Source organism: Neovison vison, chromosome 11 (assembly GCF_020171115.1).
Source record: "Neovison vison isolate M4711 chromosome 11, ASM_NN_V1, whole genome shotgun sequence".
NCBI lineage: Eukaryota > Metazoa > Chordata > Mammalia > Carnivora > Mustelidae > Neogale > Neogale vison.
In genome coordinates, this window is record NC_058101.1 from 106,415,735 (window position 1) to 106,443,601 (window position 27,867).

A 27,867-nucleotide genomic window follows, 5' to 3' on the forward strand; every position below is an offset into this window, starting at 1 on the left:
TTACGTGGAAATACTATAAAGATCTGAAATAAACTTCATTTTCTTTTAAGGAAACATTTGAAGTGATTCTCAAGATATTTTCCTCAAACAATTTAGGAACTTACTCTTGTATTGTTACGGATTTTTATTGCTTCATCTAAGGCCCATCTGTCTGCTTTTATCTTTCTGCCTTCTGGGGCTCTGTGTATCTCTTGCTTCATCTCTGGCACTCCAGCTCTCTGTCCTCTGAGAAGAACTCAATACCTGGGTACAACCCCAGTAGCAAACAGCAATATGACAGGATGAATCTAGCGCTCAGAGTATTTCCTCATCTTGATTTGTACCATTGAGTGATTGAGAGAAAAAAAAATCATAGAAGGAAAGTTAAAATAAAATTAATACTTGTGTTAGGGTTCTCTAAAGAAACAAAATCAATATTTTTTATATATATATATACATATATATGCAGAGAGTTATTATAAAGAACTGACTCACATAGTTATGTCTGGAAAGCTTCAAGATCTGCAGGGCAAGTCAGAAAGTTGGTATCCCAGGAGAGGTGATGGTGTAGCACCAGTGCAAAGGCCAGCAGACTTAAGGCCAAGGAAGAACTGATGTTTCAGTGTGAGTTCAAAAGAAGGATAAAGCGGAAGTCCCAGTATAAAGGAGATTTAGTCTTTCTGTTCTATTCAGGACTTCAACAGATTGGATGAGGCCCACACTCATTAAAAAGAGCAATATGCTTTACTCAGTCTGTTGATTCAAATGTTACTCTCATCCAAAAACACCGTTGCAGACACACCCCCATGATATTTGATCAAAGAGCCAGGCAACCCATTGTCTAGTCAGGTCAACATAAAAGTAACCATCACATACTCTTGCGAGTCAGTAAAACTATAGTGATAAAATAGTTCAGAAAAGAAGCAAAGCTATCAGCTAACTTAATTTGACTTCTTAAAACTAGAATTTGGTCTTTTCTTTTTCTTTATTTTTAAAGGTGCTTTAGTTCATCTGCATGAAACACAGGTGAAACTGAATTTGCACCCAGACTTCCATTTGCACTGAATCATATGTGAGGTACTACAATAATTTTATGCAGAAAAGTCTTCTTTCAGATTTATAGTAGGGTAAGCTGTTAGAGAAAACACTAAAAAAGGTTATGTGTGCCTTTCTGAAGTATGGAGATCTAGTCTAGTGTTAAAGCATGCAAGCTAGAGGTACCTTGTCTGAATTCAACCTCAGCTCTACCTCTTGCCAGCTATGTGACTTTGGGCAGTCACTTAATCATTCTACACTACATACATTTATCTGTGAAATGGGAATAATAAAACAGAGCTATTATCATAAAGCAGTAAAACACATACCAGTACACTGCAAATTCTGTATAACATTTTGCTAATTTTATTATTTTTTATTCTTACACTAATCTGTTTTTTTCCAAAGTATTTAACTGCTGGTTGGAGATTGGATATGGGGGCAAAATTTGTGGTAGAATTTTGAAGGACAGATAATAAAGAACACTTGTTCTTCCCTCCTTCTTGTAAATGTGAGCTCAAGGGGAGTGACTGGTCTATCTTGTATTACTGTAAATACAGTAATATCCAGCATAGAGTATATTCTTAATATTTGTAGAAACCGTTTTTTTAATGCAACAAATACAATTAATGTATATATAGGTTTGTATGTGTGAGGGAGAGCATCTACTGAGAATCACTGTGTGGGTATAGCAGATACAATGGTAAACAAACATAAGTTTGTGAGGAATTTACAGTTCTGTGGGACAGATATTAAACACATATCCACATACATTAATATGTAATTATAAACTCTGATGTACTATTGTCAAATTGATAGCGTGATAAAGGAAATAGAGTCTAGGCTTGAATGTGTTAACATATGAATTATATTAACACATGATTATGTTATGAAGATACCACAATATCTAATATTAAATGGAGATCTATATTTATAACGCTTGATATTAAGCATAATGTGACAAAGTCCCATTTTTATAACTACATTTAAATTGAATTTAATTTTTTAAATTAAAAATATTCATAGCATATATCATTTTCTGAAATTACCTTGTTTGTTTATTCATTTACTGTCTTTCCACCACTAACTAGAATATAAGCACAAGGGAAAGGCTAACAGCATTAGCTTACTATTGCTAAATACCAATCTCTACTACTCAGATTATGACCACTTAAGTTTTTCTGGGAATTGAAAACCTCTATTGACTTAATAAGTAGAAAACAGACTAAAAAAAATAACAGAACAAAACCATTTTTATTCTCTGTTTGAGGGCTGTTACAGTATAACCTGTTTAAAAGGAAATTTGATTAATAATATTTGCTACAATTACTTCAGGAGTAATATCCCAAACTAGGATAAGAATATAATATCCCAAACAGGAAAGAAAAAAATGGACTACTCATGCATCATTTATGCAATTTTTAAAATTATAAAATATTAGGTATTAAAATAACTCTTGAACTAACTGAAATATTAAAATATATTCATGGGGAAGTTTAAAAATTATGATAAGCTTTATAAATTCTAAAGGCCTTTGTATATATAATTTGGAAAATTACAACATTCTGATAGTTAATAAAGTGGATTTCAGAGAAAAATATAAGTACAGAGTTTTCTCTGTTCTCCTTCCCTCCTCTAACAATCCTATTGTATCAGATACAATGAGTGAGTGATTTTAGTGATAACAATAAAACATTGAGGTAACATTCAATATAGAAGCATTTTATGGGTATAAGGTTGGAATACAAGGGCAGAGAGCATAAGCAGATTGGGGGCAAGGACCTGGCTCGCTCAGTATTTATTATTAAAATTTAGATCATTCTGGCTCCCTTAATGCTGATACAAAAATCCATTCCCTTTCTCTTCCACTTTTTATTAGTCTTTGCAAAAATTGGGAAGAATCATTCTAATCATTACAGAATTCACATAGTGAGACCCTAAAGTTAGTAGGTTCTTATTATTTTTACAGCTAGCGTTCTCTTTTGGAAGCCATCTGATGAAGATTCTGGCTCCAAATTTTACTCACTCTCCAACTTATGAGACTACACTTCCCAAAATATAAAGAAAGTAACAGTCCCCCAGAGAATAGTTGAGAACATGGAAAAGGGAAGTGTGCATAGAGCCTCTAGCCCAACCACATATGTAACAGGTCTTCAGCAAATAACCAACTCCAAGACCTCACCATTCCCACGATGCTGTTGTAATCGTCCGCAGGCTTGTTCCGCAATGCGGTCCAATACCGCGCTAATGAGCTAGATTGCTCGGATAATTGGCATTCTCCCCACCCAATGCAAGATTGATAGATTCAATATAAATCTATGCAGTAACCCATTCTTGTAATAGAGAGTTCTCATTAAGGAAATGGATTAATTGGCTTACTGATATTTTAGTGAGAGCCAGATTTGAATAAGTGGACTCAGCAGTACAGAGAAAAAACAAATTAAACACTAATAAAGGCAGAGAGGTTCTTATTTCAAATGAAGTCTAAGCCACAGGCTCAAATTGAGGATTTGAGTCTAAGATTTGTCAATGCAAGTGGACATTAATGTCTGACAGATGAAAACACTCTGATTTTTACCCCTGTCAGCTCCTTTTCTCTCCAAGATACTCATCCCAGCTGGAGGCTGTGTCTCTCCTCCCCTAAATGATTTTCACCAGAGATTTCTAACCCATTGGAGGGAATGTATGTCTGATATAGAATATGCTTCACACTTGTTTCCACACACAGCTGATAAGACACACCCAATAATATTTGGGAAAACTAAATTAGAGTAAAATATTCACCAGAATCATTCCCAAAGTATCATGGTGCTCATGCGCCCTTAGAAGATTCCATCTTAATCTCTCTGTTCTCCCACTGACACACTGTTCCATCTTTCAACATTTGGAAAGACTTTTTATTATGATTAATTTTTAAGGAGAAATATATAAATATACACGTATAAATGGACATACACACATATTGTTGGTATTCGCATCCTTCTTATCCTATTCAAGCATGTAATTTCCTCAACCCTTTTTTTATGATTCATTTATTTATTCAGAGATAGAGAGTGGGAGAAAGGGGTGGAGGGAGAGGGAGAGAGAAAATCCTCAAGCAGCCTCCCTGCTGAGCATGGAGTCCAACATGGGGCTCGATTCCAGGACCCTGAGATCATGACCTGAGCAGAAATCCAGAGTTGGCCACTTAAGCAACTAAGCCACCCAGGTTCCCCAATTTCTTCAATCTTTATTATTTTTTAAAAGACTTTATTTACTTGAAAGAGAGAAAGAATGAGAGAGAACAAGCACATGAGCAGGGAGAGGGGCAGAAGGAGAGGGAAATGCAGACTCCCTGCTGAGCAGGGAGCCCAATGTGGGGCAAAATCCCAGGACCCTGAGATCATGGCCTGAGCCTAAAGCAGACACTTAACCAACTGAGTCACCCAGGCGCTTTCTTCAATCTTTAAAAAAATGAAAAACCAACACCTCTATTGACCCCATGTTCCCTACTGTCTATAATACCTTTTCTCTCCTCCCTTTATAGTAAAATACCCCAAAGAACTGTCTCTCTCTAATCATGTCATGGCTTGTTACCTCTCCCACACCTCTGACTGTACCTCCCGCTCTCAGGTACTTCCCACAAACTGCTTTTGATGGCCACAGTGCTAAACCCAATGGTGGATTCTCTGTCCTTATCTTAGTTAACTTGTCAGTAACACTGTGCACAGTTGACTGCCTCCTCTGTGAAAATTTCCCTCTCTCTGGCTTTTTCCTGATGTCTCTTTCTACTTCAAGGTCTGCTGCTCATTATTTTCTGCTGGTACTCCATCACTTCAACTTCTAAACTTCGCAATGTCTAATAAGTATTTAAAATTTAACACACCTAAAACCAAACTACTGATCTTCCCTGGCAAACTGCTTCTTCACACAATCTTCCTCATCTCAATACATAGGAAGCAATTCATTCCTTGTACCCAAATCCTTGGAGATATCAGTGACTACTCACCTTTTTTCCATTTTGCTGCCAAATAATCAGTAAATCAGTTGCTTTCCTGTAAAATACTGGAATATTTCTAATCTAACCACTTCTCACTGTTATCCTAGTCTAAACTGCTGTCATTTTGTCATTTATCTTCTGGATGATTGGGACGGTCTCCAATCAGTTCTCACCCCTCCTGCTCTTGCCCTCTACAGTCTGTTGTCAAAGTAGAAGTTAGAGAGTTAAATCAGAACTTGTCATACCTCTCTTTGGAATTCCTTAATGGCTTTCATTCTCCCAATTCCTCACCTCTGCCTACACCACTCTTCAGATACTGGCCTGTGTGACCTTTCTGACCCTATTACTATTCTCCTTCTAGCTCGTTTATTCTGCTTCAGTAACACCTGCCAACTTGCTCTTTTATGGACATGCCAGGTACATCCGCCCCTGGGTCTTGGCGTTCACTGTACTAGTTTTCTCTTACCAGAACTGTTTTCCGTACCACCCAACACAATGTCATGCTTCCTATTTCTTTGTGGTGTTAAACACTAATGTTCATTTGACACATTATATGTCCTATTTATTTGTTTATGGTCTTTTTTTTCCCATTAGAGTTTAAATTCTATGACAACTGGAGTTTTGGTCTGTTTTGAATTCCCAGTATCTAGAACAATACTGATACATAATAGGTACTCAAGAAATACTTGTTGAATAAGTCAATGACTTGACTTGCCAAACTAAAATGAAAGAGATTACTGATTTTCCATTTCAAGTGAAAGTTGATTAATTTATTCAAAACAAATCCAATATTTAGACTTCAACTGGTACCATCTATTTTTCTTTTATATTTTTGGAGGCAAAATAAGTCAGACATAATCTTTAATTTCTCACATCCATATATATCCAAGGAAGGTGTTGCTACATAAGGAGAATGAAGAAATCATCCTGCTTGGCTCAGAGCTATGATATTTGATGAATATTCTTTTTTAAAAATATATATGTGGTTCTCCATTTTTCTCATGTAATCTGACCTTGGAGAGGGCTTTATATAAAGGAGAAACCATGCCAAAATACCAGTAGAGAAGTATATACCCTGTCTTCACTGGATTACATTAAATACTTTTTCATATCCTCAACCACCAGGAATGACTGAAATTCAAAGTCAATTAACAGACAAAAATTTCTAAGACTCCTATTTTCCCAGTGAAATTTCAATTCATTTGCTTTTGTATACTTTCATTCTGAAAGCATATCATTGTGTTTATTTCATGAGGTCTACTCACTAAAGCTATGGTGTCAATACTGATTGCTCTAATTAACATTTGTGATTAATTTTGCACTCACTGAAATTGCATTTCCTTTTGACCAGCAGGCATGTAAGTGACAGCACGAGACGATCTGTTCTCACAAGCTAATTGGTTTTAATGAAGCCAGAGAAAAACAAAAGAACTCAAGTTTGGAAGGTTTCTGAGGAATTAGAGGACAAATAATCATAAAAACATAAGACTGCTAGGGACTTTAAAGACCAGCTAGCCACCATAAGCAGGGGTGCGACCCTTCTTAGGATACTGGAGACTGCCCATGTCTGAAGCAAATACATCAAAGATAACAATGTTTGCAAACTGTACCTGGAGTCTTAAGTCAGGAGAAAGGCCCAAGTTAAAGACAATGACTTAGTTATCAGTCATAAGAAAAGATTGTATAGGAAGAACTTTAGCTGTTGGGGTAAGAGAAGAAACTCACGAGGTATCAGTGGAAATTTAGGGAGATGGCAGGGTCATGGAAACTTATGCCAAAGCCTGAGCAAAAGGACACCTTAGAGGAAGCCAATGGATCTGATCTATGGTAGTGGATTACTCATGGCCTTTGAGAGAGCAGCTTCAGAGCGAAATGAAGAACTATAACTTCAGTTAATTCTGATATTGAAAAACAAATCGAAGAGAAAGCAGAGCTGTTAGAATGTGTGTGTGTGTGCCTGTGTGTGCAAACACACAGGTTTACATGTATGTGTTTGAACATGTTTGTTCAGAGAGGAGTCAGTATAATGGGAAAGATTAATGATGCAAGAGGAAGAGACAGTGTGATTGATGGGGAGAAATAAAATTGATTTAAACAACAACAAATTAAAGGAAAGAAGGTGGATGCAATATAATTTATTGTGGATTTACTATGTACTTAATACTTTCACACTTATTTTGTCAGGTCCTAAAAACACCCATAAGGAATTATTTTTTTTTCCATTTGCAGATATAGAAACCGATGCCAAGAGAAAGTGAAGAGATTGTTAAAGGATGCAAACTTGGTATATGATGAAATCAGGATTCAAATCCAGAGCTGGCTGAATCCCAAGGCCCTATGTGTAGAGAAAAATGGAAAATTTGGCAAACAAGAGAGAGGAGTTGAGGGAATTTAACAGGATGTTTAGAGCGGCAGAGTTAGAGTATTAAAACTGGGTTTGCAGACTTACAGAGGAACAAAATTCTGTAATAGCCACTATGGTGCATTTAATGGGATTTTAGGAAAAGGCTGCTAAGTAGTTCCAAAAGCATAACTGAAACATGAATTTGTAATGCCTGCAGTTGAGTGCAGTTATGTGACTTGTTTTAGGTTCTTCGGTTCTAAAAGAACATCAATATTGAACATAGGCCAGAGTTTTAAAATTCATTGTAGGCTGGCCTATTAAAAATATATGCTGAAGTTAGCAGTTGGGATATTTGTCCATGAATTCTCTAAAACTAAACTTTTAAAAAAATCCTGAATATAAAGAGAATATGACCAACTATTTTATTTACATCATGGGACCTAGTTAAGCATATTATTGGGTAAGTGAGATCAAACAAGCTCTTAAACTGGACACTTAGCTTCTGCCTCATCAAGACTAAATACATACTGAGTACCTTCTGTGCACCCAACAGTGGGATGGGAAGGGAACCCATTGCCCATTATGCGCTTCTAGACTTACAGGAAGAAAAACCCCATTGGCAAAGCGGAGTATGCTGCTATGCAGCCTGAATTAGTATGTACTAACATATACTAAACTAAATGAGCAATTTACTAGAGAACAAACAGTATGTACAACACCAAGTGAGCAATGCTAAGTGATGTTCACTGGCCTAAACATGAAGTCCAATTTCTAATTTCTTATTTCTGAATAATAGCTTATCTATACCAGTCAATCATTGCTTTATGAAGGGATTCTCAAAGTGCTTCAACATCTACTTCTCTGTACTTTCATTCCAAACTCTGGACCATTTGAAAAAATTCCAGAGTCATTGTCTGACATATATTAGAGGAGCAGAATCTCTCTCTCTCTCTCTCGTACACACACAGACACACACACACACACACACACACACACACAAGCCCACTGTCCACAGGGTCAAAAAGCAGTTTTGGGATAAGTCAATGAGAGAGCAAGATGTCACAGAAATCTCATCAGAGATGTGAACAATAGAAAGATTTCCAGTGAAGAGTCCTTCTGAAAAGCCAGCTAGAGAAAGTGCATGGAAAGCTGATTTTCTGTTTCCTAAAATTTTAATGAAAATGACTGATGATTAAGATCTTATTCACACACACATAAAACTACATAAGAGAACACTGTGGTGGAAGAAAAAGATAATCTGAATGTTGCTCCAAAGAGAAGTAAAATCTGTTCTCCAACTCCACTTTCAGCCAAGAGAGGAGGATATATCTCTAACTCCCTGTCCATTTACACACTGATGTCATTTTGTTAAGTGTGCTACACTGGAGATGGATGGGGTAACACAGTCTGGATAATATAAGGAAATATCACATATTATTTTGTTTAAAACACGTTCTAATTTTTGCTGTGCGTGCTGAATCACAAAGTATGACTTAATTTGTGGCCAAGTTCTGGTTTATTTTCAATTTTTCAGCTATTTTTTGTATTTAAAGGTTTGACTTTTTAGAGGGCTGAATTAGTTGTCAATCTTACTTTTTGTTATTTGCAAAAGTCTGAGATTTCCTCAAGAAATTTGTTAAGTAAATCGTGGTTCACATTCGGTTGTAGATTTAAATACCAACCCTTACCCTCTTTGTTCATCCACCTTTCAGAGTGATTCTCCCAGGAGACATTGTCAGAAACCGAAAATAGAATAATTTATTTGAAAGACCATAGAAATATATGGTATTATTATCTGTAGTAGTACTGAATAGTACCGAAAACCTGAAAAGAAATGTAGGTATTAATTTGATGATGTTCTTAAAACATGAAAGCTATGCATTCACAATAAAAAGGTTCTGCTCATATATTATGTATAAATTATTAGCTTCTCAAAGGAAAAATGCCATGAAGAAATATAACAGATGTGATTTAAAGGTTCTTCTCTTTTTTCTTATTATTCATATAGTTTCACTAAGATATGGCATTTGTTTGTTTATGAATGCTTGCCAATGGTTCTCTCTCTCTTTTTCTATGTTTTTAAAAATCACAATTGCTTTTTTCTTCCTAACCATTTTATTCGGAATGACCAAACACACTGTGTTGTAATTCTCTGTGAAATTCTAGAATTAATAGTGTTTCACTGATGGGGGATTGGAAAGAATTAAACACATCAGTCAATCAGTTGGGGACAAAATATGTTTGAATTTAAAAAATATATATTTCTTCTGTACAGAAATATGGTTCATTGGATTGTAACCCTCAAACCTGGAAGAATATCTACTCCTTTCAACAATTCTGAAACAATGATTAATGGAAAGGCTTTTTATAATAGAAAGTCTGAACACATATGTCACAATCTTAGATGTATCAGAATGTGATTATAACATTAAAGCTATGTAAATACTATTAAAGAAACAAAGTATTATAGCAGCATAATGAGATTGTGCATTTTTTTCTCTATCAGATTTAGATATACTTTTAAAAAGACTTAGCTACTATAATATAGAATATAAAATTTCAATGTGTGTTTATCTGGCATACTTTCACTAAGATGATGTTTGGATTTATTTAAATAAAACTGATAATGAGAAGAATGATCAGAAAAATAAATCAACAGGAAACACACTTTTCCATGTGTGTCACAACCTGAAATATATTTGTTCCTGTTTCCTTAACCACGCATTCGCGAAAAGGCCTTTGGCAGCTTACAAAATTGTTATATTTAATTATTCATAACCATAATATGCCCTTATAAAACTGCTGTCCCAGACATGCCTGGGTGGCTCAGTGGGTTAAGCCTCTGCTTTTGGCTCAGGTCATGATCTCAGGGTCCTGGGATTAAGGCCAGCATCTGGCTTTCTGCTCAGCAGGGTGCCTGCTTCCCTTTCTCTCTCTGCCTGCCTCTCTGCCTACTTGTGATTTCTCTCTCTGTCAAATATATAAATAAAAATCTTTAAAAATAAATAAATAAAACTGCTGTCCCTCGTAATTGTTACAGTTACTTCCTCACTGACATCAGAACATTCACAAAGTAATTCATCTATCCCACCTATAATGGCAATGTCTACTATAGACATTCTGGCAAAATGTTAATTGCTCATAAAGAGACAAGATATAGAAAATCACTTAATAAATTTCATAGCATAAATGATCAAGTATAACTGCAAAATTAGAATGTAGCCATTATAAAAGACTGAACAGTGACTTAAGGGCAATAATTTCTATCTAGGCTATCCATGCTAATCTATGAACAGAATTTCTTCATTATGAATGAGTAGCTTTCATTTTTTTGAGAATGTTATCTAGTTAACACCTACACTTCTTTCATGTTTTCAGTACCAGCATAGATAATAATACCATAATACCATCAGCTTGTATCATTGCTATCACTACAAGAGCAGAGGTACAAATACAAATACAGATGTGAGAGAAAAAGAAAATAATTTTCCATATTCATCAAATCGTACCTTTAAACTTAATTCACATCTAGTTTCATGTTATTTATGGGGCACATGCAGTTTGCATGGGGCTGCACCTGTTAAAAGCTGAGTCTTCACTGGAGAATGGAAAGTGAAAGCATCACTCTGAAAATCAGGGTTTATCTTAGAAACTAATCTTGGATGCTATAGACTTTCATAGGAAATTTTAACTTAAGTCCGCCAGTGGTTAAAAATTTGAGAAGAGGGTTGTAAAGAATTGACACAGGCAAGCCAGGGACACTGCACAAGAGTACTGTAGGCAAATATGCTCAAGGCTGAACTGATTCATTGACTTACCTGAGACATATACCATATACTGGTCAATGACTGTAGAGAGTAGATACTTACTAAAATGAATGCACTCATTAGATACACGAGAGTCATAATCTGAAATCTTTTTAGGATCAAAAATAATTCTTATTCCTGATTTGAAGGATATAGAATAAAAATAGGTACCTTTTCAATTTTGTTACAAAACTTCATTTCTGTATTTATTTATTTATTCATTTCTGATTTATTTTAAATAAAAACAACAGATATTCTATTGTGCTATTTCTTAAAAGTGAGAAAAAAGATAGATTGGTTATCATTTCACTCTCTGAAATCTATAAATATCAATGGTTTATAAAGTCTGACATTACATTGACTTAATCTAATAATCAGAATGAATGCTAAAAATGACCCGAAGCTTCCAATAGCATTTCAATGCTCTATATTAACTGTTCATTGGCAATAAAATTATTTATCTTCTGAGAATTCAAAGACAAATTTTGACATATTCACCAAGACAATTCTTGTTCCAAACAGCCATCAGAAGCATAATTCTCTTTCTTGAGCAAAATGTACATACATTTCTCTTGTTACAAGAGAAAATAATTTCTCTTCTAAAGCTGATCATAAAAACACAAAGTGTATTCTATATACTAAGATAGTGTCTCATCCTTCAAAATCTTCTCTTGGTTATATTCTTACTAATGCTAAGCTAATATCCTTCTGAAATTTGGGGCTTTAATCTTCATAATAAGGATCTGGGACTTAACAGAGCAAAGGAATCACATATGAGAAACAAATTTAAGTAATATGAATAAACTTTTTATGGAATAGACTTTTTGAATGATTATCAAAATGTTTTCCGTTAAGCTAATAATTATCTAATTTCATAGCCTAATAGTGTCTTACTTAGACTCTTGAATGAAAAAATAATAAAGGTAATGGGTTTTCATTGCTTTTTCACCATCTCCTCTTCAATATGGAACAGACTATAGAGAAGCCAGAAAGACAAGTTTTAAAAAAGAGCTAATTAGGGGAGGAAGCATGGAGTCAGAGCTGATTTATAGTGATAATAAAACAAGTTGACCTATCTTGCAAAATGCTTTTTAACACAATGAATGACTCAGGACCAAAAGACACTACAAAGTGGCCTAGCAGTAGCGTCATTTCCAAAAGAGCAGTGTGTCCATGCGTGCGCACGTGCGCGTGCGCGCGCGCGCGCGCACACACACACACACACACACACACACACTTTATAAAAGAGTTTTAGAGATAAAATGGAAAAAAAAAAAAAAAACTCTTACTGAAAAGTCTTCAAAGATTTTCTGGAGTTCTTTGTGACCATGCCTTTCAGCAATATGTGCTGGATCTGAACCCACGAAATTTTTCATCTTAGATGCCCAGGTTGCTCCTGAACATTGAAGCAAATGAACAGCCAAGTTCTTTAAACCAAATTTTGCCGCACAGTGGAGAAGAGTTGGGAGTTCTTTGAAATGAGTATCTGTAAGCATAAGAGGCAAAGGATTAATGTGTTTTTATCTTGTCTGGAATGCCACAAGAAAAAGTCAAACACAATTTACTCCTAAAAGTAATTCTCACAAAGTAGAACAGATTTTCAATGTGATTTTGCATGTAAGAAACCATCAGTGGTTCTAACAATAAAGCATCTCCTTCTTTGTATTTCTCAGCATACAATAAATAGAAACTAATATTCTTACTAGCACTAATGCCCCCCTCTGACTTCGGGGGTAACTTTAATTTGGAAAAGCACATCAAACTCTGAAATACAAAATAAAACAACACAAATATCATATTGAAATAACTCTTTTTAAATCTATTTCAACATTAGTCAAACACTAACAATATTAAATAGGTCCATCTATAAAACCTTTCTGTGTTTTCTACTGCCATGTTTACTTTGCTGCCTTCTGAATGTGAGATGGACACATAATTGCTGGAAAGGTTATATGAGATTTCTATGTAAAATTTTTCTTTCAAAAAGGAACTGCAACAGAAAATACAGGTGAGCACTTTGATAAAAATCTTCAGCATGGAAATTTCCATCAGGATTTTATAGCTTTCATATCAATGTTTCAGAGTTTCAAAATTGGTTATTAACTATCAATTAGAAGTATTAATTATGTATAACTGTAAAACAGTGAATGTAAACAGCTATCTCAGTGAAAACACATACACACAGAAATGAGTGTTGGTTTGTTATTATGCTATACTTTCACACCTCGCTGGAAAAAATGTGTCACAGAAATTACACACCAGCTTGCTTGAATAGCTGTGGCATTATCAGGAGCAAGCAACTGGAAGGCTTATGGCATCAGAAACAAAGGTGTCAAAACAAAAGTCAATTTTCTTCCATATTATTTTGGAAAACTGAATCTGGCTTCATTTACCTCTTTGCTATTTTGTAGACTAAAGGAACAAAAAAGGAAATGAAACTTTGAGTTTTCAATTCACTTGGGTGTCTCAGGGCAGAATAAAGTATTTAGTTTGCTGGTTTATATGTTTTAAAAGAAAACAAAATAAAAGCCTCCAGGATACATTAAGAACATTAAGAACTTTGCTGTAAGGAAATATTTCACCCTTTTAAAATGTGTTAGTACTAAACGGCTATAGGTAAATTCCATGGTTATATTTCAATGATAATGCACTGGTCCCTTCTTATATGGTATTCTTATATTTTATGAAGATGAGCCTGTGAAAGCTGAAACTGTCTAAAGTAGGTACCATCTTCAAAATAAAAATGTAGTTACTTAAAAAGGTATTAAGATATAATTATTTATTTATTTTTATTAAGAGGCACCATGAAATATAATTTTCTGTTATTATTAAACCAGGGAAAATTTAATCAAGGAAATATTGACATGATAATATCAGATTTCTACAAGTCCTTGGTTATCTGTCTCACTGACATATCATAAAATAAATAAAAAACACCACCTGGCAATCAATGCTTTTTGCATTATTCTAACACACTGCTATTCTGGTGAAATTGTAAATCACTGTCAATGCAATTTAAAATGTTTTTATCATTAAAGAAATGTTTAAACATTTTGGGAACACAGTCACCTTTTAACCTCACCAAACCCCTGTCAGTAAATCCCTCAAGTTTCAAATAATATAATATTAGAGACAACAACAACAAACTTTATTAAAAATCTCTCTTGTACATCAAAAAGTGTAACAAGGACTGGGACAAGAGGTCATGGATTTTCAGGCTGCCTTTCTTAAAAGTTCTGCTACTGTGAACTGTGTTTTCTGACATGTATGGAAGAAGTTCTATGGATTTAAGATCATAGCGATAGTAAAGGGTGCTACAGATTTGAAGGTTGGCTTCTTTATTTCCCATTTCTCTGCTTCATTTCTAGTGGCAGCTTAAAATCCATTAATATACTATAATACTTTGTGAGGTTACAGACATGAAAGAGCCTTAGAGGGTATCTTTTTATGTTCCTAACCAGTAATAGAAATGTTGTTGTTTTTTGTTTGTTTTAAGATTTTTATTTATTTATTTGACAGAGAGAGAGAGAGAGCAAACAAGCACCTTTAGACGATGTAGAATATGATAGTCGCAAAAGCACAGGCTTAGAGTTGGCATTGACTATGTGAACTTCAACATGCTCCTAATTATCTGAGCCTAGCCTTCTCTTCCAAAATTGTAAGGCTACTGAGATAATTAAGGGACATAACACAGAAAACGTGCCCAGCAAAGTGTCTGAAACATAATAGGCATTAGGTAAATATTCGTCAATAGATTAAAGCATCCTTGTCCTAATTCATCTTTGTTCCAACCATAAGATCCCTAATTCTTTTCATTACTCCAAAGTACGATCTTGAGAGCTCTACCCCAGAATAGTTGGTCCTTTATAAAATGATGAATCAGTTTTAAATTGACCTAAATAAATCATTTACAGCAACCCTTTCTATTATCTTGGATGAGGTTATTTTACCTGCTTATTTTCATTAAGTTGGAAATGCTCAGCCTGCTAATATACATAGTCAATAACGAAAAAATTTCTAATTTAAGTTCTTTAAATTAAAATATGACAGAGCTAACCTTTCAAAGAATTTGAAATGATTCATAGGAACTATGTTAGGTTATTTTAATGTTAATTAAATCATGATCTTTAGCATTATTTTTGTAGAACATCAAATTATACTCAGCATGTGAATATAATATTATATTTATGTATATGAATAAAGATATTCATGCCAATACAGGTATGATTATGCTAAGAACTAGTTCAGGCTTTTATGTATACTCTATAAAAATCATACTTTTTGTATTTTCACCTTGATTTGATTATTATGAGAATTTGAGATATAAATGGATTCCTCTGTATCTTGCACAGGCATATTTGTAATCACAAAAAGATCACATGATCGGGACGCCTGGGTGGCGCAGTTGGTTGGACGACTGCCTTCGGCTCAGGGCGTGATCCTGGAGTCCCGGGATCGAGTCCCACATCAGGCTCCCAGCTCCATGGGGAGTCTGCTTCGCTCTCTGACCTTCTCCTCGCTCATGCTCTCTCTCACACTCTCTCTCTCAAATAAATAAATAAAATCTTTAAAAAAAAAAAAAAAGATCACATGATCTTTTTGTGTAAAGATATATGTGTTTCTGGGGCTTAAAATTTTTTTTATGAAAGTATGATTTAAAATTGCACTAATGAGTTTAATGAATTCTAACAATTTTATACATCCATGCAATTACCACCCAAAACAAGCAAAAGGAAGTGTCTATCATGGTAGCAAATTCTCTCATGTCTCATTTTAGTTAATTCTCCACTTCAGAAGCAGCCATTTTCTAATTTTCATCAACATAGGTAAGTTTGATTTCTTCTTGGATTTCATATAAGTGGAATCATATATGCATGTGTATTGTATTGTCTTCCAGCCTCTATTTCTGATGAGAGGTCAGATACCATTCTTAAAATCGTTTTCCTCTATGGAATATGCTTTCCCCACTGAAACTCTTAACCCTCTCCTCCTCAACCCCCTATAACTACTTTTAAGACTTTATTTTTATTTTTGATTTTCAGCAGTTTAACTATGGTGTGTGTTAGTATGATATTTTTGTATTTATTCTGCTTGGGAGTTACAGGGCTTACTGAATCTGTGGATTGATGTGATTCATCAATTTTGGGTCATTCCTGGCCATTACTTCTTCAAAATTTTTTTGCTTCATTCTGTCACTTTTACTAAGGGAATATTACACTATGTTAGATTATTTAATATTATTCTATGCAGCTTGGATCAGAATTGAGTCAAATTAATAGGTAGATGAACTGATCTTGTTCTTTTTTATGGCTTTACTTTGAGTCTAGAGTTTTCATCTCTTTTTCAGTTTGAATAATTTATTTGGACGGTCTTCAAGTTTACTGATTCTCTTTTCCTCTGTTGTTTCTACAATTAACTCCATTTAATTTTTTAAAAATTTCTGAGATTGTGTATTTCTAGGATTTCCTTTTTTATTATAATTTCTATTGCTCTGATAAAATTGCCGTCTTTTTACACGTTGCCTAACTTTTACAATAAATTCTATAACATATTTATCATAGCTTTTCTAGTATTTCATCTGATTATTTCAACATCTGGAACATTTCTGTGTCTGCTTCTAATCACTGTCTCTTTTCTTGACCAAGGGTCACCTTTTCTTCCTTCTTCATATTCCTCATAATTTTTTATTGTATTATATTAAAGAGCTCAAGTAAATAATGTTTATCCCCAGAATAAGGCATACCATCGCCTCAGTCAGACAACCACATTTGGGAATGGAGTGAAATTTTTCTGTCGATGAACTGAGCTTGGTCATTTTTGCATCTTTACTTAGCTTCCATTAACAACTGGCCTCAAATATTTTGAGGGCAGGATCACAACTTTCTTCAGCACAGGTTGGCATCTGAGCCTTGCCGAGACTCAAGAAACCTCAGCTGCTGCACAGACTGGCTGTCAGCTTTTGGGTTACCAGATATTCTTTTTTTCCTCCAGTCCTGCCTCCAGAATTCACATCAGAATATCTCTTTTAGATTTTGTGAGGCCTCTGTAGTATACTTGGTTAAGACAGACTCCTTACCATTCCAATAGCTTGGAAGTATTTCTTCCAGCTTTGATGCCTCTCCGTATGCTCTCTGTAAGCTCATGGTAAAAGCTTTGGTGGGATTTGCCTCAGCAAACCTGACCCTTTCACTCTTCAGCAGCCAGGACCAGGACTTCAGGGAGGGGTCAGAATGTTTTTCAAGGAGCTCTCTCAGGTTTCCTGCCCTCCAGCCCTTGATATACAAGTTCTGTGCACTTGTAACAGCCTACAAAAGAGAGGTAGTGGGTGATACAGACCCAGTCTGTAACTGGAGCTCTGTGGGATTTTTGTCCATCACACTAGCCTTGTATATCCACTTAAAGTTTGCTAAATATTCAACTGGTTTCTCTTTACTCCTCATCAATAGTGAGTTCTTGTTGCTCTGTAAAGGACAAAGGAAGTCATGAATTTCTTCTTTCTTATGAAGGACTCTTTCTAGAATTTGGTTATTTAGGCTTTTTTGTCATGAATTTTCTGCTGGATTAAAAAAGATACTGATTTTGAAAATCATCTTGCTTGTTGTTATAATGGGAGCAATAGCCTCTTGTGATGAACATGTAATGAGAAACAGAGTCCTATTAGTCTTACTCATACACCATTTAGTGATTTTCTTAAATTTACATTTATTTTTATTTTTTATTAACATGTCATGCATTATTTGTTTCAGGGGTACAGGTCTGTGATTCATTAGTCTTACAGAATTCACAGCACTCACGATAGCACATAGCCTCACCAATGTCCATCACCCAGCCACCCCAACCTTCCCACCACCACCCCCCAGCAACCCTCAGCTTGTTTCCTGAGATTAAGAGTCTCTTATGGTTTCTCAAATTCCACATATCAGTGAGATCATATGATAATTGTCTTTCTCTGACTGACTTATTTTGCTTAGCATAATACCTTCTAGTTCCATCCATGTCGTTGCAAATGGCAAGATTTCAGTTTTTGGATGGCTGCGTAATATTCCAGCTTGTGTGTGTGTGTGTGTATACCATATCTTCTTTATCTATTAGATGGATGTCCATCTGTTGATGGACATCTAGGCCCTTTCCATAGTTTGGCTATTGTGGACATTGCTGCTATAAACATTGGGGTGCACATTCTCCTTTGGATCACTGCATTTTTATCTTTAGGATAAATACCCAGTAGTGTGATTGCTGGGTTGCAGGGTAGCTCTATTTTCAACTTTTTGAGGAACCTCCACACTCTTTTCCAGAGTGCCTGCACTAGCTTAAATTCCCACCAACAGTTTAGGGGGGTTTCCCTTTCTCTGCATCCTCACCAACATCTGTTGTTTCCTGGCTTGTTAATTTTAGCCATTCTGACTGGTGTGAGGTGGTATTTCACTGTGGTTTTGATTTGTATTTCCCTGATGCCAAGTGATGTGGAGCACTTTTTCATGTGTCTGTTGGTCATTTGGATGTCTTTGCAGAAATGTCTGTTCATGTCTTCTGCCCATTTCTTCATTGGATTACTTGTTCGTTGGGTGTTCAGTTTGATAAGTTCTTTATAGATTCTGGATACTAGCCCTTTATCTGATATGTCATTTGTGAATATCTTCTCCCATTCTGTTAATTGTCTTTTGGTTTTGTTGATTGTTTCCTTTGATGTGCATACAATGTTTATTTTATAAGTAGTTTATAATCTTACTTATTAGATTAAAATAATGGGTTCCTTAAGAAGATATAAAAAGTCTTATAAAATTTGCTTACTCTGTAGTGTATGCCTGTTTCATTTCATGAAAATTTTCATTGAATTAATCAAGATTCATTGCAAATGCAATGAAGTTTATTATCAAGGTGTAAATAAGAAACCACAATTCACACTAAAGTGTGGTCAGTTTGCTTTTGACTTTTTTTTCTGGATGAAATAAATTTTCAGTTTCAGTTGTTTCAACCCACGTTTGTTGAATGCTAATTTCAGAAGAACAGAATTTAATGTCTCTCCTTTTTCAAAGAAATTCCAATTTCACTAGTTTTGCAAATAAAAATAAATAGGTGACTTGGTACGTAGTAAAGAAATTGAGTCATATATTTGTTTATGCTGAGCCATTTCTAAAAGTTCAAGGTAATCCCTATAAGAGGTGGCCAATAATTAGATTAAAGTAATCAAACCAAAGCTTTCAAAAGATTAACCTTGCTCACCAGAATAATAGAATGGGAATATATAAGCTTTAAAAATTTAAAAGATGATGATACAAATTGGAAGTGCATGGCTATGTAATCCATTTGTTCTCATAAATCACTATCTAGAATCATAAATATTTATTCACTCAAAGTAGAATGAGCAGGTGGCCACTTCAGGACAACACAATGAAGCACACAGCAAAGAAAAGATAAGTCAGGAGAACTGCTTTCTAATCCCAGCTCAGCCACTCAATCTGTAATGTTTAAGAAAGTTCATCTTCCTGACCTCTGACTCTTCATTTATAAAATTAGAGGGGCTGGGGACTTCTGATTTTCTTCTGGGTTAGAAGCCATGCCACAGATGGTTTTAGGATAATTTTCCCTGAATGCTAATTAGATGTCAATTAAAAGAGTAAGGATGACATTTGTGAAGGTTGAAGAAAGGTAATAATTTTCATTCCTTTCATCATAGGATTTGGAGTCTGTTAAAATGTTAATATTTCTGGGGGTCTATAAAACGGAGCATTGCTGGGTGTATGAATCTGATTGTTCTGTGACAGGAGAAGATAAATGCAACACGTGAGGTGCCATTCTCCACATCCTGTTGAAATAGTAAACACAGAAGGCTATTTAGAATTTCAAGCAACAAAAAATACTGCTAGGGTTATTATATTTCTAAAGCCTTGACAGTGAAAATTAAATGCAAAGGGAAATAGTGTTCCATCAAATCCCTTTGCTACAGTTTTGTTATCTCTTGTATTACATAAAAATATGAGGGGGGGGCACCTGGGTGGCTCAGTGGGTTAAGCCTCTGCCTTGGGCCTAGGTCATGATCTCAGGGTCTTGGGATCAAGCCCCTCATCTGGCTCTCTGCTCAGTGGGGAGCCTGCCTCTCTCTCTCTCTCTCTCTGCCTACTTGTGATCTCTCTGTCAAATAAATAAAATCTTTAAAAAAATATGAGTGGGAAGTGCATAGATACACACTTTAGTATTAGCCTCAATTTTGGAATCACCTCATTAATTACATTAATTACACTACACCGCATTAATTGCATTAATTACATTCTTGTTACTAAAATAGTCTATTAAATATTTAAGAGAAAATATTAAAAGTTGTACCCAATTTGTATGACCCTTGTAACTGTCTCAGGAAACTTCATGTAAGTTTTTTTTTTTTTTTAAAGATTTTATTTATTTATTTGACAGACAGAGATCACAAGCAGACAGAGAGGCAGGCAGAGAGAGGGAGAGGAGGAAGCAGGCTCCCTGCAGAGCAGAGAGCCCGATGCGGGACTCGATTCCAGGACCCTGAGATCATGACCTGAGCCAAAGGCAGCGGCCCAACCCACTGAGCCATTTTAGAAGTGTTTTAATAAAAATGGTTAAATTCCCAATCAACATTATATTCAAATGAATTCTGGTTTCATCTTAATAAATAATGTTCAAAATAATGACTTTTATTATTATAAACCTTGCAATTCTAAAACTTAATACTTGTTTATTTTGAGAGGCAATATTGTACAGTTAGTGCTTAAACATAAAAGCTTTGGAACCAGATTGGATAGATGGAATTCCAACTCCAGCATTTACTAATGGTGTAATTTGGACAAGTTACTTGAATTTTGTGTCTCAGTTTTCTCAATGTTTAAATGAAAATGATGACATCTAACCAATAAGCTATTAAACCTAGGTCTAATGTATTCTTTCATACAAACAAGTACTATTGATCCTCACTACTCATAATTTCATATTTTCAAATTTTCCTACTCATAAAAATTTATTTGTTCCCTCCCAATCAAAACCTGTGGCCCTTTTGTGGTCATTTGTAGACATGTGCAGAGCAGTAAAAAATCTGACTGCATGTTCCCAGCTGAGGTCAAACAAGACAACAACCTGCTTTCTTATTTCAATTCTCATACTTATAGCAAATGTCCTCTTTGTGGTCTATGTAGTGTCACGTTTTCACATTTTCTATTTTTGTGAGTTTTTTTGTTGTTGGTGGTGTGGTGATCAGTTGTTTACAAAGTGACCCCCTGGCATAGCACAGAGGTGCTGTCTGGTGTTCCCAAGCACAAGAAGGCTGTGATCCATTTTAAGAAGAAAATAAGTGTGTTAGATAAATTTTGTTCAGGCATGAATTATAATGACATTGTTGGTGAGTTCTATATCAGTGACTCAAAAATACATATTAAATGCTGGGTTTTTAAACGGAAACATGCATAAAATGAGGTTATATATTAATGGACTGACAAAAATGTGACCAGAGGTTTGCAGGAAGCTAATCCTATATTTCTCCTTGAGCAATGTTCAGTATTCTCTATTCAGAGACTTTATGTAACATAACTACCATGAACAATAAGAATCAATTGCATTGTAAAGAAATCTAAAGGCCCCTTTTCCTTTGTGGAGAAAGAGTTCGACATTTGCTTCTTGTTGCAACATGGCTGGGCATTTTCAAAAGTAAGGTGCCTTCTTTTCTTTCTTCCACACTGTTAAGGAATCTCTGGGTGCAGTCTTGTGTGTTGCTTCTCAGAGTGAGGCCAGGCTGGAGGAGGAAGCTGTGAACATTTCAGCCCATGATTTCTGAGACATTCTCCTGCTTGTCTCCATGTTTAGGGCTTACAAGGTTAAAATCCAAACTGGGCATGGTTAGAACCCATACTAGCAACCACCCTAGATGCAGAAAGAACAGTCCTAGTGCCTTGACTCTGTTTTGTTTATTTTCCTACTTGCCAGACTTACGCAAAATAATAGGGAAAATCTAGGATGAAAGTGAATCCTTACTCTGTTTTTCTCAGATAATATAAATTCCTTTGAGTGATTGTAGGTCTTTTTGATTTTGGTTAGGTACTGTATAGTTTATTGTAATTAAATGCTTAAGATTGGGAATTTATAAAGCTATAAAAATAAAGTTCTGGAAGATTGCTGTTCTGGCATGCAAAATATATGAATGATCAACTGACAAGAAGCATGAGAAATGAATGGAGCATGTAATCTTGAATCCATAGACAGTTCATTGTTCACAGAATACCCTCAGATAGAATCCACCATAAAATTAGCAACAGTAGTAATAAGAAGAGAAGAAAGAGGAAAAGAGAAAGGAGGATGAGAAAGGGAGGAAAATATGACACCTAATGAATGAATTGAGTTGAAAAAGAGAAATTGCAGCCATGTAGTGTCAGAATGAGTGATAACAGAGCAGCAGAACAGGGATGCAGCAGACTGATGCAAGACGGTCTGATCCCAGAGAAAGAGTATTTGGGGACACACTGTAAAACAGCTTCTTATCCAAGACAGTGGCCAGGAATGGCAGCATGTAAAACAAGAATGAAGTAATCCGTGAAGCCACAATAAATAGCCTGGAATTTGGACCGCAAGCCTGGAGTTGATGTTAGGAAACAAAGGAAGACATATAGTCTTTGTTAGCAGTTCTTATAATAGTATCAGTTAAAGTTAAATCTTACAGCATTCGAGTAGGTTTATTATCCATTCTCCACTATCTAACTCAGACAGTGATGAAGTAATAAAAAGAGTGGGGCTACTCCAAGTTCAACTAATCTGGCCAGTCTGTGGCTACTCTCTGTTTAAATTAAGAAATCTCTAGAAATGTTATTTCTATAGAAGTGTGACTGTATTCTTTTCCTCTCTGTTCATTTAAAAAAGACTTTTGAAAACTACTAACTTTGTCTCTGCTGAATCTTGACAGTAAAACAAAAACAAACAAACAAAAAAACAAAAACAAAGAAACAAACAACAACAACAGCAAAAACAAACTAAGAACCTAAGCAGCAGCCAGGAAAGAACTTAGAAAGGGTCAGGAAATCTAGAACAACATAAGTAAGGAAACATGACGGGTGAAGCTAAGATCAGAGAGCTGAACACTTTCCATGAGGCCATGACTTACAGGAAGAAAACCACCCACTAGCTTTTGTATGGGTCTCCCATGGAAATCCAAGCGATATGCACCACCAGGCAGTAAACCAACATATCAGGTAAGGATGTTTGATTTCAGTACTAAGGAATATTCAGCAATTCTCAGATTTTATAGTCTTAAGCAAATGATTTATTTAAAAATGTTAAATAATTTTGAAAATAAAAATGAACTAAAGGGGTGCCTGTGTGGCTCAGTGGGTTAAAGCCTCTGCCCTTGGCTCAGGTCATGATCCCAGGGTCCTGGGATCGAGCCCTGCATCAGGCTCTCTGCTCAGCAGGGAGCTTGCTTCCCTCTCTCATTCTCTGCCTGTCTCTCTGCCTACTTGTGATCTCTGTCAAATAAATAAATAAAATCTTAAAAAAAAATGAGCTAAAGCAAGGAGGAAAATTTGGGTAGTATTGGGAACAATAAAATTACTGGTTAGAGCTTAAGATGACTTTGGGAGCACCATCATACATAATATAGGGACAGGATAAAAATGGAATGTAAGAATATTTAGGGGAGCACCCAAATGTAAGATAGAAAATGAAATATGTTAGAAAACCCTGCTAGAAGACTTTCTCAGGAGCAAGGAGAAATAACTGATGGTCTGAATTAGAGTGGAGTCACACTGGAATGGACAAGGAAGGACAGAAATGTCGGACACTTCAAAAGAAAAGTTAATAGGACTTGATGACTGAGTCGGCTGGCTCTGAAGGAAAGAGGTGAATTTAAGATAACATCCAGGTGATTGCTATTAAGGATGACAGATACTGCATGGAGCACTGGGTGCTATATACAAACAATGAATCATGGAACACTACATCAAAAACTAATGATGGACTGTATGTTCACTAACATAACACAATAAAAAAAATAACATTCAGGTTTATGGCTACAAAGCTACAAGGTAAGAGAAAGAGAAACCCATTAAGGAAGGTGACAATGATGGCCATGAAGAGGTACAGGTATGGGTGTTGATGGAATGGCTGCCATAGTAAGTTACAGAGCAGTAAGTCAAATTACACATATGGGTCTTTGAGTTGAGCATATTGGCTATAAACTTAGCTCCTGGGTCACTGCAGGAAACTTGTTTTGGGAAAGAGCAAATATTCTGAGATGATTTTTTTTAGATGAGAAAATATTCTGAAAAAGGGCTCCAGATATATTTTTGCCATGTAAGGTAACTTAATTACAGATCTGGGAATTAGGACATGAATTTCTTTAGGGATAATTTAGCTTATTATACTAAGCAGGAAATGTTAACTCAAAAGGCAACCTCATGAAACAGGAAGGTAGTAATAGCTCTATAATTCAGTATGTCTTAACATTCTAAGCAATATCTATTTTTCCTTGATCAAGGATTTACATGAATTCAAATTATTAACCACACTATCAACATATCCTCAGTCTATTAAGTAGGATAGGAGATTTTAGGAGATTTTCCAGCTACTAGGTTACAGTTGCTTTACAAATCAATTGAGCAGCCATTGTTCAAACTGATTGCTAGGGGTCCCAAGAGGTGTGGGGCTAAATTACAGTTGTTTAGAGCTGCTCACCTCTAAACAATAGAATGATGGTTAAGTGTGATTGTTATTTTTAAGTGTCACCTATGGATATGGTACCCAGTTGTTTAGTCAAATATAAGTCTAGCTGTAACTATGAAAGTATACTGTAGATATGATTAACATTTAAATCAGTAGACTCTGAGAATCCACCTCTGTCATGGGAGTGGCCTCATCCAATCAGCTGAAGGCTGTAGGAGAAAAGACCAACGATCCCCAAAGAGGAAGAAATTTGGTTTCCAGACCGCCTTTGGACTCAAGGCAACAAAATCTACTCCTGAGATTTTCAGCCTGTTGGCATGACCTCCATGTTTCAGAATTGCCTGCTCCACAATCACACGGGCCAGTTCCTTAAAGTAAACCTCCTTCTGTCTCTTTGTCTCTCTTAACACATCCTATTGGTTCTGTTTCTCTGGTGCATCCTGACTAATTACATGAGGAAAATGACCATAGTGGTTTTGGTAAACCATAATCTATAGAAACAAGACATAAAAACAAGTTCTTCTGAGTCTTTGAATTACTATCCTTCTCTGAGTAGTACGATGAGTCTTTAGACCTGCAGTGACACTACAAAGATCTTCTGCAACTATTTGGTAATGGTAGAATCTCGAGAGCAAATGAGTCGCTTTCAGAAGTGAAAGATATTTGGAGAGAGGTTAATAATAGATTAGTGCTGGGGGTGGGTTCTGGACCTGTCAAGAATCTCAGAAGACAGAAACTCCAGGTTTAGGATTACTACTGCACAGCAGCTGAAAAAGTAAGAGGAGTTCCTTAAGTAATAACTTATTCAACCTTTAATTAAAAAAAAAAGTCCATTTTCATTGTGTGTGTGTATGTATGACTGAGGCTAACCCATGTTTGCATTTCTTAATAAAATGGATATTACAGAGCCTCTTTCCTGTTACTACCAGTTACTACCAGTTACTAATGGACAATGTTTATGTTTTTTTTCCCTAACCCTATGATAAATTTACAGATTTAAACTTATTATTTTTGACCCTAAAAAGCCATATATTTTTTTGTGTGTGAGTCCAGAGAAGATGAGCATATGTGTTTTGGGTTTCTGAGCACAGAGAATTCAAGCAATATATTTAGAAAGCTCATATGCCATTTTTTTTTTTTTCATTCTGCTCATGGCTGATACCACAGATTGAGATAGAAAAGAAGAGAAAAGACAAAATAATGACATTAAAATTGCTGCCTTATATTCCTACAAAGAAGAGCTCTTTTATTTTTGGAGCTCAAATATTATAGTCTATATGGATTGCTGACTACGGTCTTATTGATGTTCTTCTGTAGTTAACTTGGTTGTCATTAACAGATTAATTAATGTGGCAAATGTTTATTGAGTACTAGAAACACTTACAGGACTGGGAATAAATCCAGATTTATGTGTAAATCTGTCCCTAATGTAGTGTATTTACTAAACAGTGATGTGTTTGTAACTAATTTAAAGTGATATTACATGATTGTATTTTTTTCCTACCACCATTACTACTTATCCCAAAATAAGGAATAATCTTAACCATTTATTTTCCTTTCAGATTGACTTTTTATTGTTTTTTATTTTCTTCTCAAGTGATTTATAATCAAAACGAATACAGGTTTCCAAGTTATGGAATGAATACAGTGTAGCATAAGGAATATAGTCAGTGTATTGTAATAGCAATGTATCCAGACAGATGGTAACTACACTTGTGAACACAGCATAATGCACAAATTTGTTGAATCACTATGTTGTACACCTGAAACTAATGTAACATTGTGTGTCAACTATGCTCAAATAAAAGAATTAAATTTTAAAAAGAAAACTGAAAAGGTCCATATAACTTCATGTTTTGCAAAATTTATATTTTGGGAAAATATTCAATTAAAAATGTTTTTGTAAAATATCCCTGATGTTGATTCTATCTGTTCCTAATTTTCTTCTTAGGGAATTGGAATAGTAATTCCTCATTTGCAAAAACTCCTCTTTCCATACAGAGCTATGATATGTTATAAGATACATGGCTCAATCCCATGGGTATCAAGGAAAGGAAGAGTCAAAAATAATTAAAAATCACAATTTTAAAGTAACATTTTTGATGATATCAAAACCATAAAATAATCAGAAATAAACCTAATAAAGGTTTTTAAGGATTTTATAAAAATATAATACTTTTGAAGTATATAATAAAAACACCCAAATAAATAAAGTTACATGCATATGATCAGAGAGAGTTAAGTATGCAAAAAAGTGGTAATTTTTACAAAATTAACTTAGAGCTTTACTTCAATTTTATTAGAACTTTAAAAAATATTTTATTTAATTATTTGGGAGAGAGAGAGGGACAGCATGGATGGAGGGAAGGGGAGGGAGAAAGACTTCCCACTGAGCAGAGAACCCTATGTGGGGTTTGATCCCAGGATCCTCAGATCATGGCCTGATCCAAAGGCAAGCCACCTAACCAACTAAGCCACTCAGCCACCCCTTTATTAGAGTTTTTAATAGAATTTGACAAGCTGATCCTTAATATCAAAGGACAAATAAAGGAGGAAGAAGAAAAAGATAATTTTAAGAGTGAGGTGGGGATGAGTTCTAATAGAAACAAATTCTATAATGAACTTAATTATATGCTTACATAAAACACCATACAAACTAAAAAACAAGCAATCAATTAAGTAGATATTTGCAATGTAGAGAACTAACAAATAGCTACTATAAAGAATATAGGGGCGCCTGGGTGGCTCAGTGGGTTAAGCCTCTGCCTTCGGCTCAGGTCACGGTCTCAAGGTCCTGGGATTGAGCCCTACATCGGGCTCTCTGCTTGGCAGGGAGCCTGCTTCCCCCTCTCTCTCTGCCTGCTTCTCTGTCTACTTGTGATATCTCTCTCTCTCTCTCTAATAAATAATAAATAAAATCTTAAAAAAAAAGAATATAAACTGAAAAAAAAATCCCCAATTCAATTAAGAAAAACATAGCAACCAATAGAAATACATGAACTCTATTAAATGGAAATTCACTGAAGAAAAATAAAATTGTAAATAACAAAAGAAAAGAT

At 35.2% G+C, this 27,867-nt stretch overlaps 1 protein-coding gene across 2 annotated transcripts in view; it reads right to left on the bottom strand.

Moving 5' to 3' along the window:
- The window catches only part of BANK1 (B cell scaffold protein with ankyrin repeats 1), a 268,683-nt gene that overhangs the window by 151,771 nt on the left and 89,045 nt on the right, over positions 1 to 27,867 (bottom strand). For both annotated transcript variants that reach the window (XM_044224400.1, XM_044224399.1), the window contains exon 7: positions 12,433 to 12,629. In XM_044224400.1, coding sequence (XP_044080335.1) covers positions 12,433 to 12,629 — 197 coding nt within the window. The remainder of the gene's footprint in view (positions 1 to 12,432; positions 12,630 to 27,867) is intronic.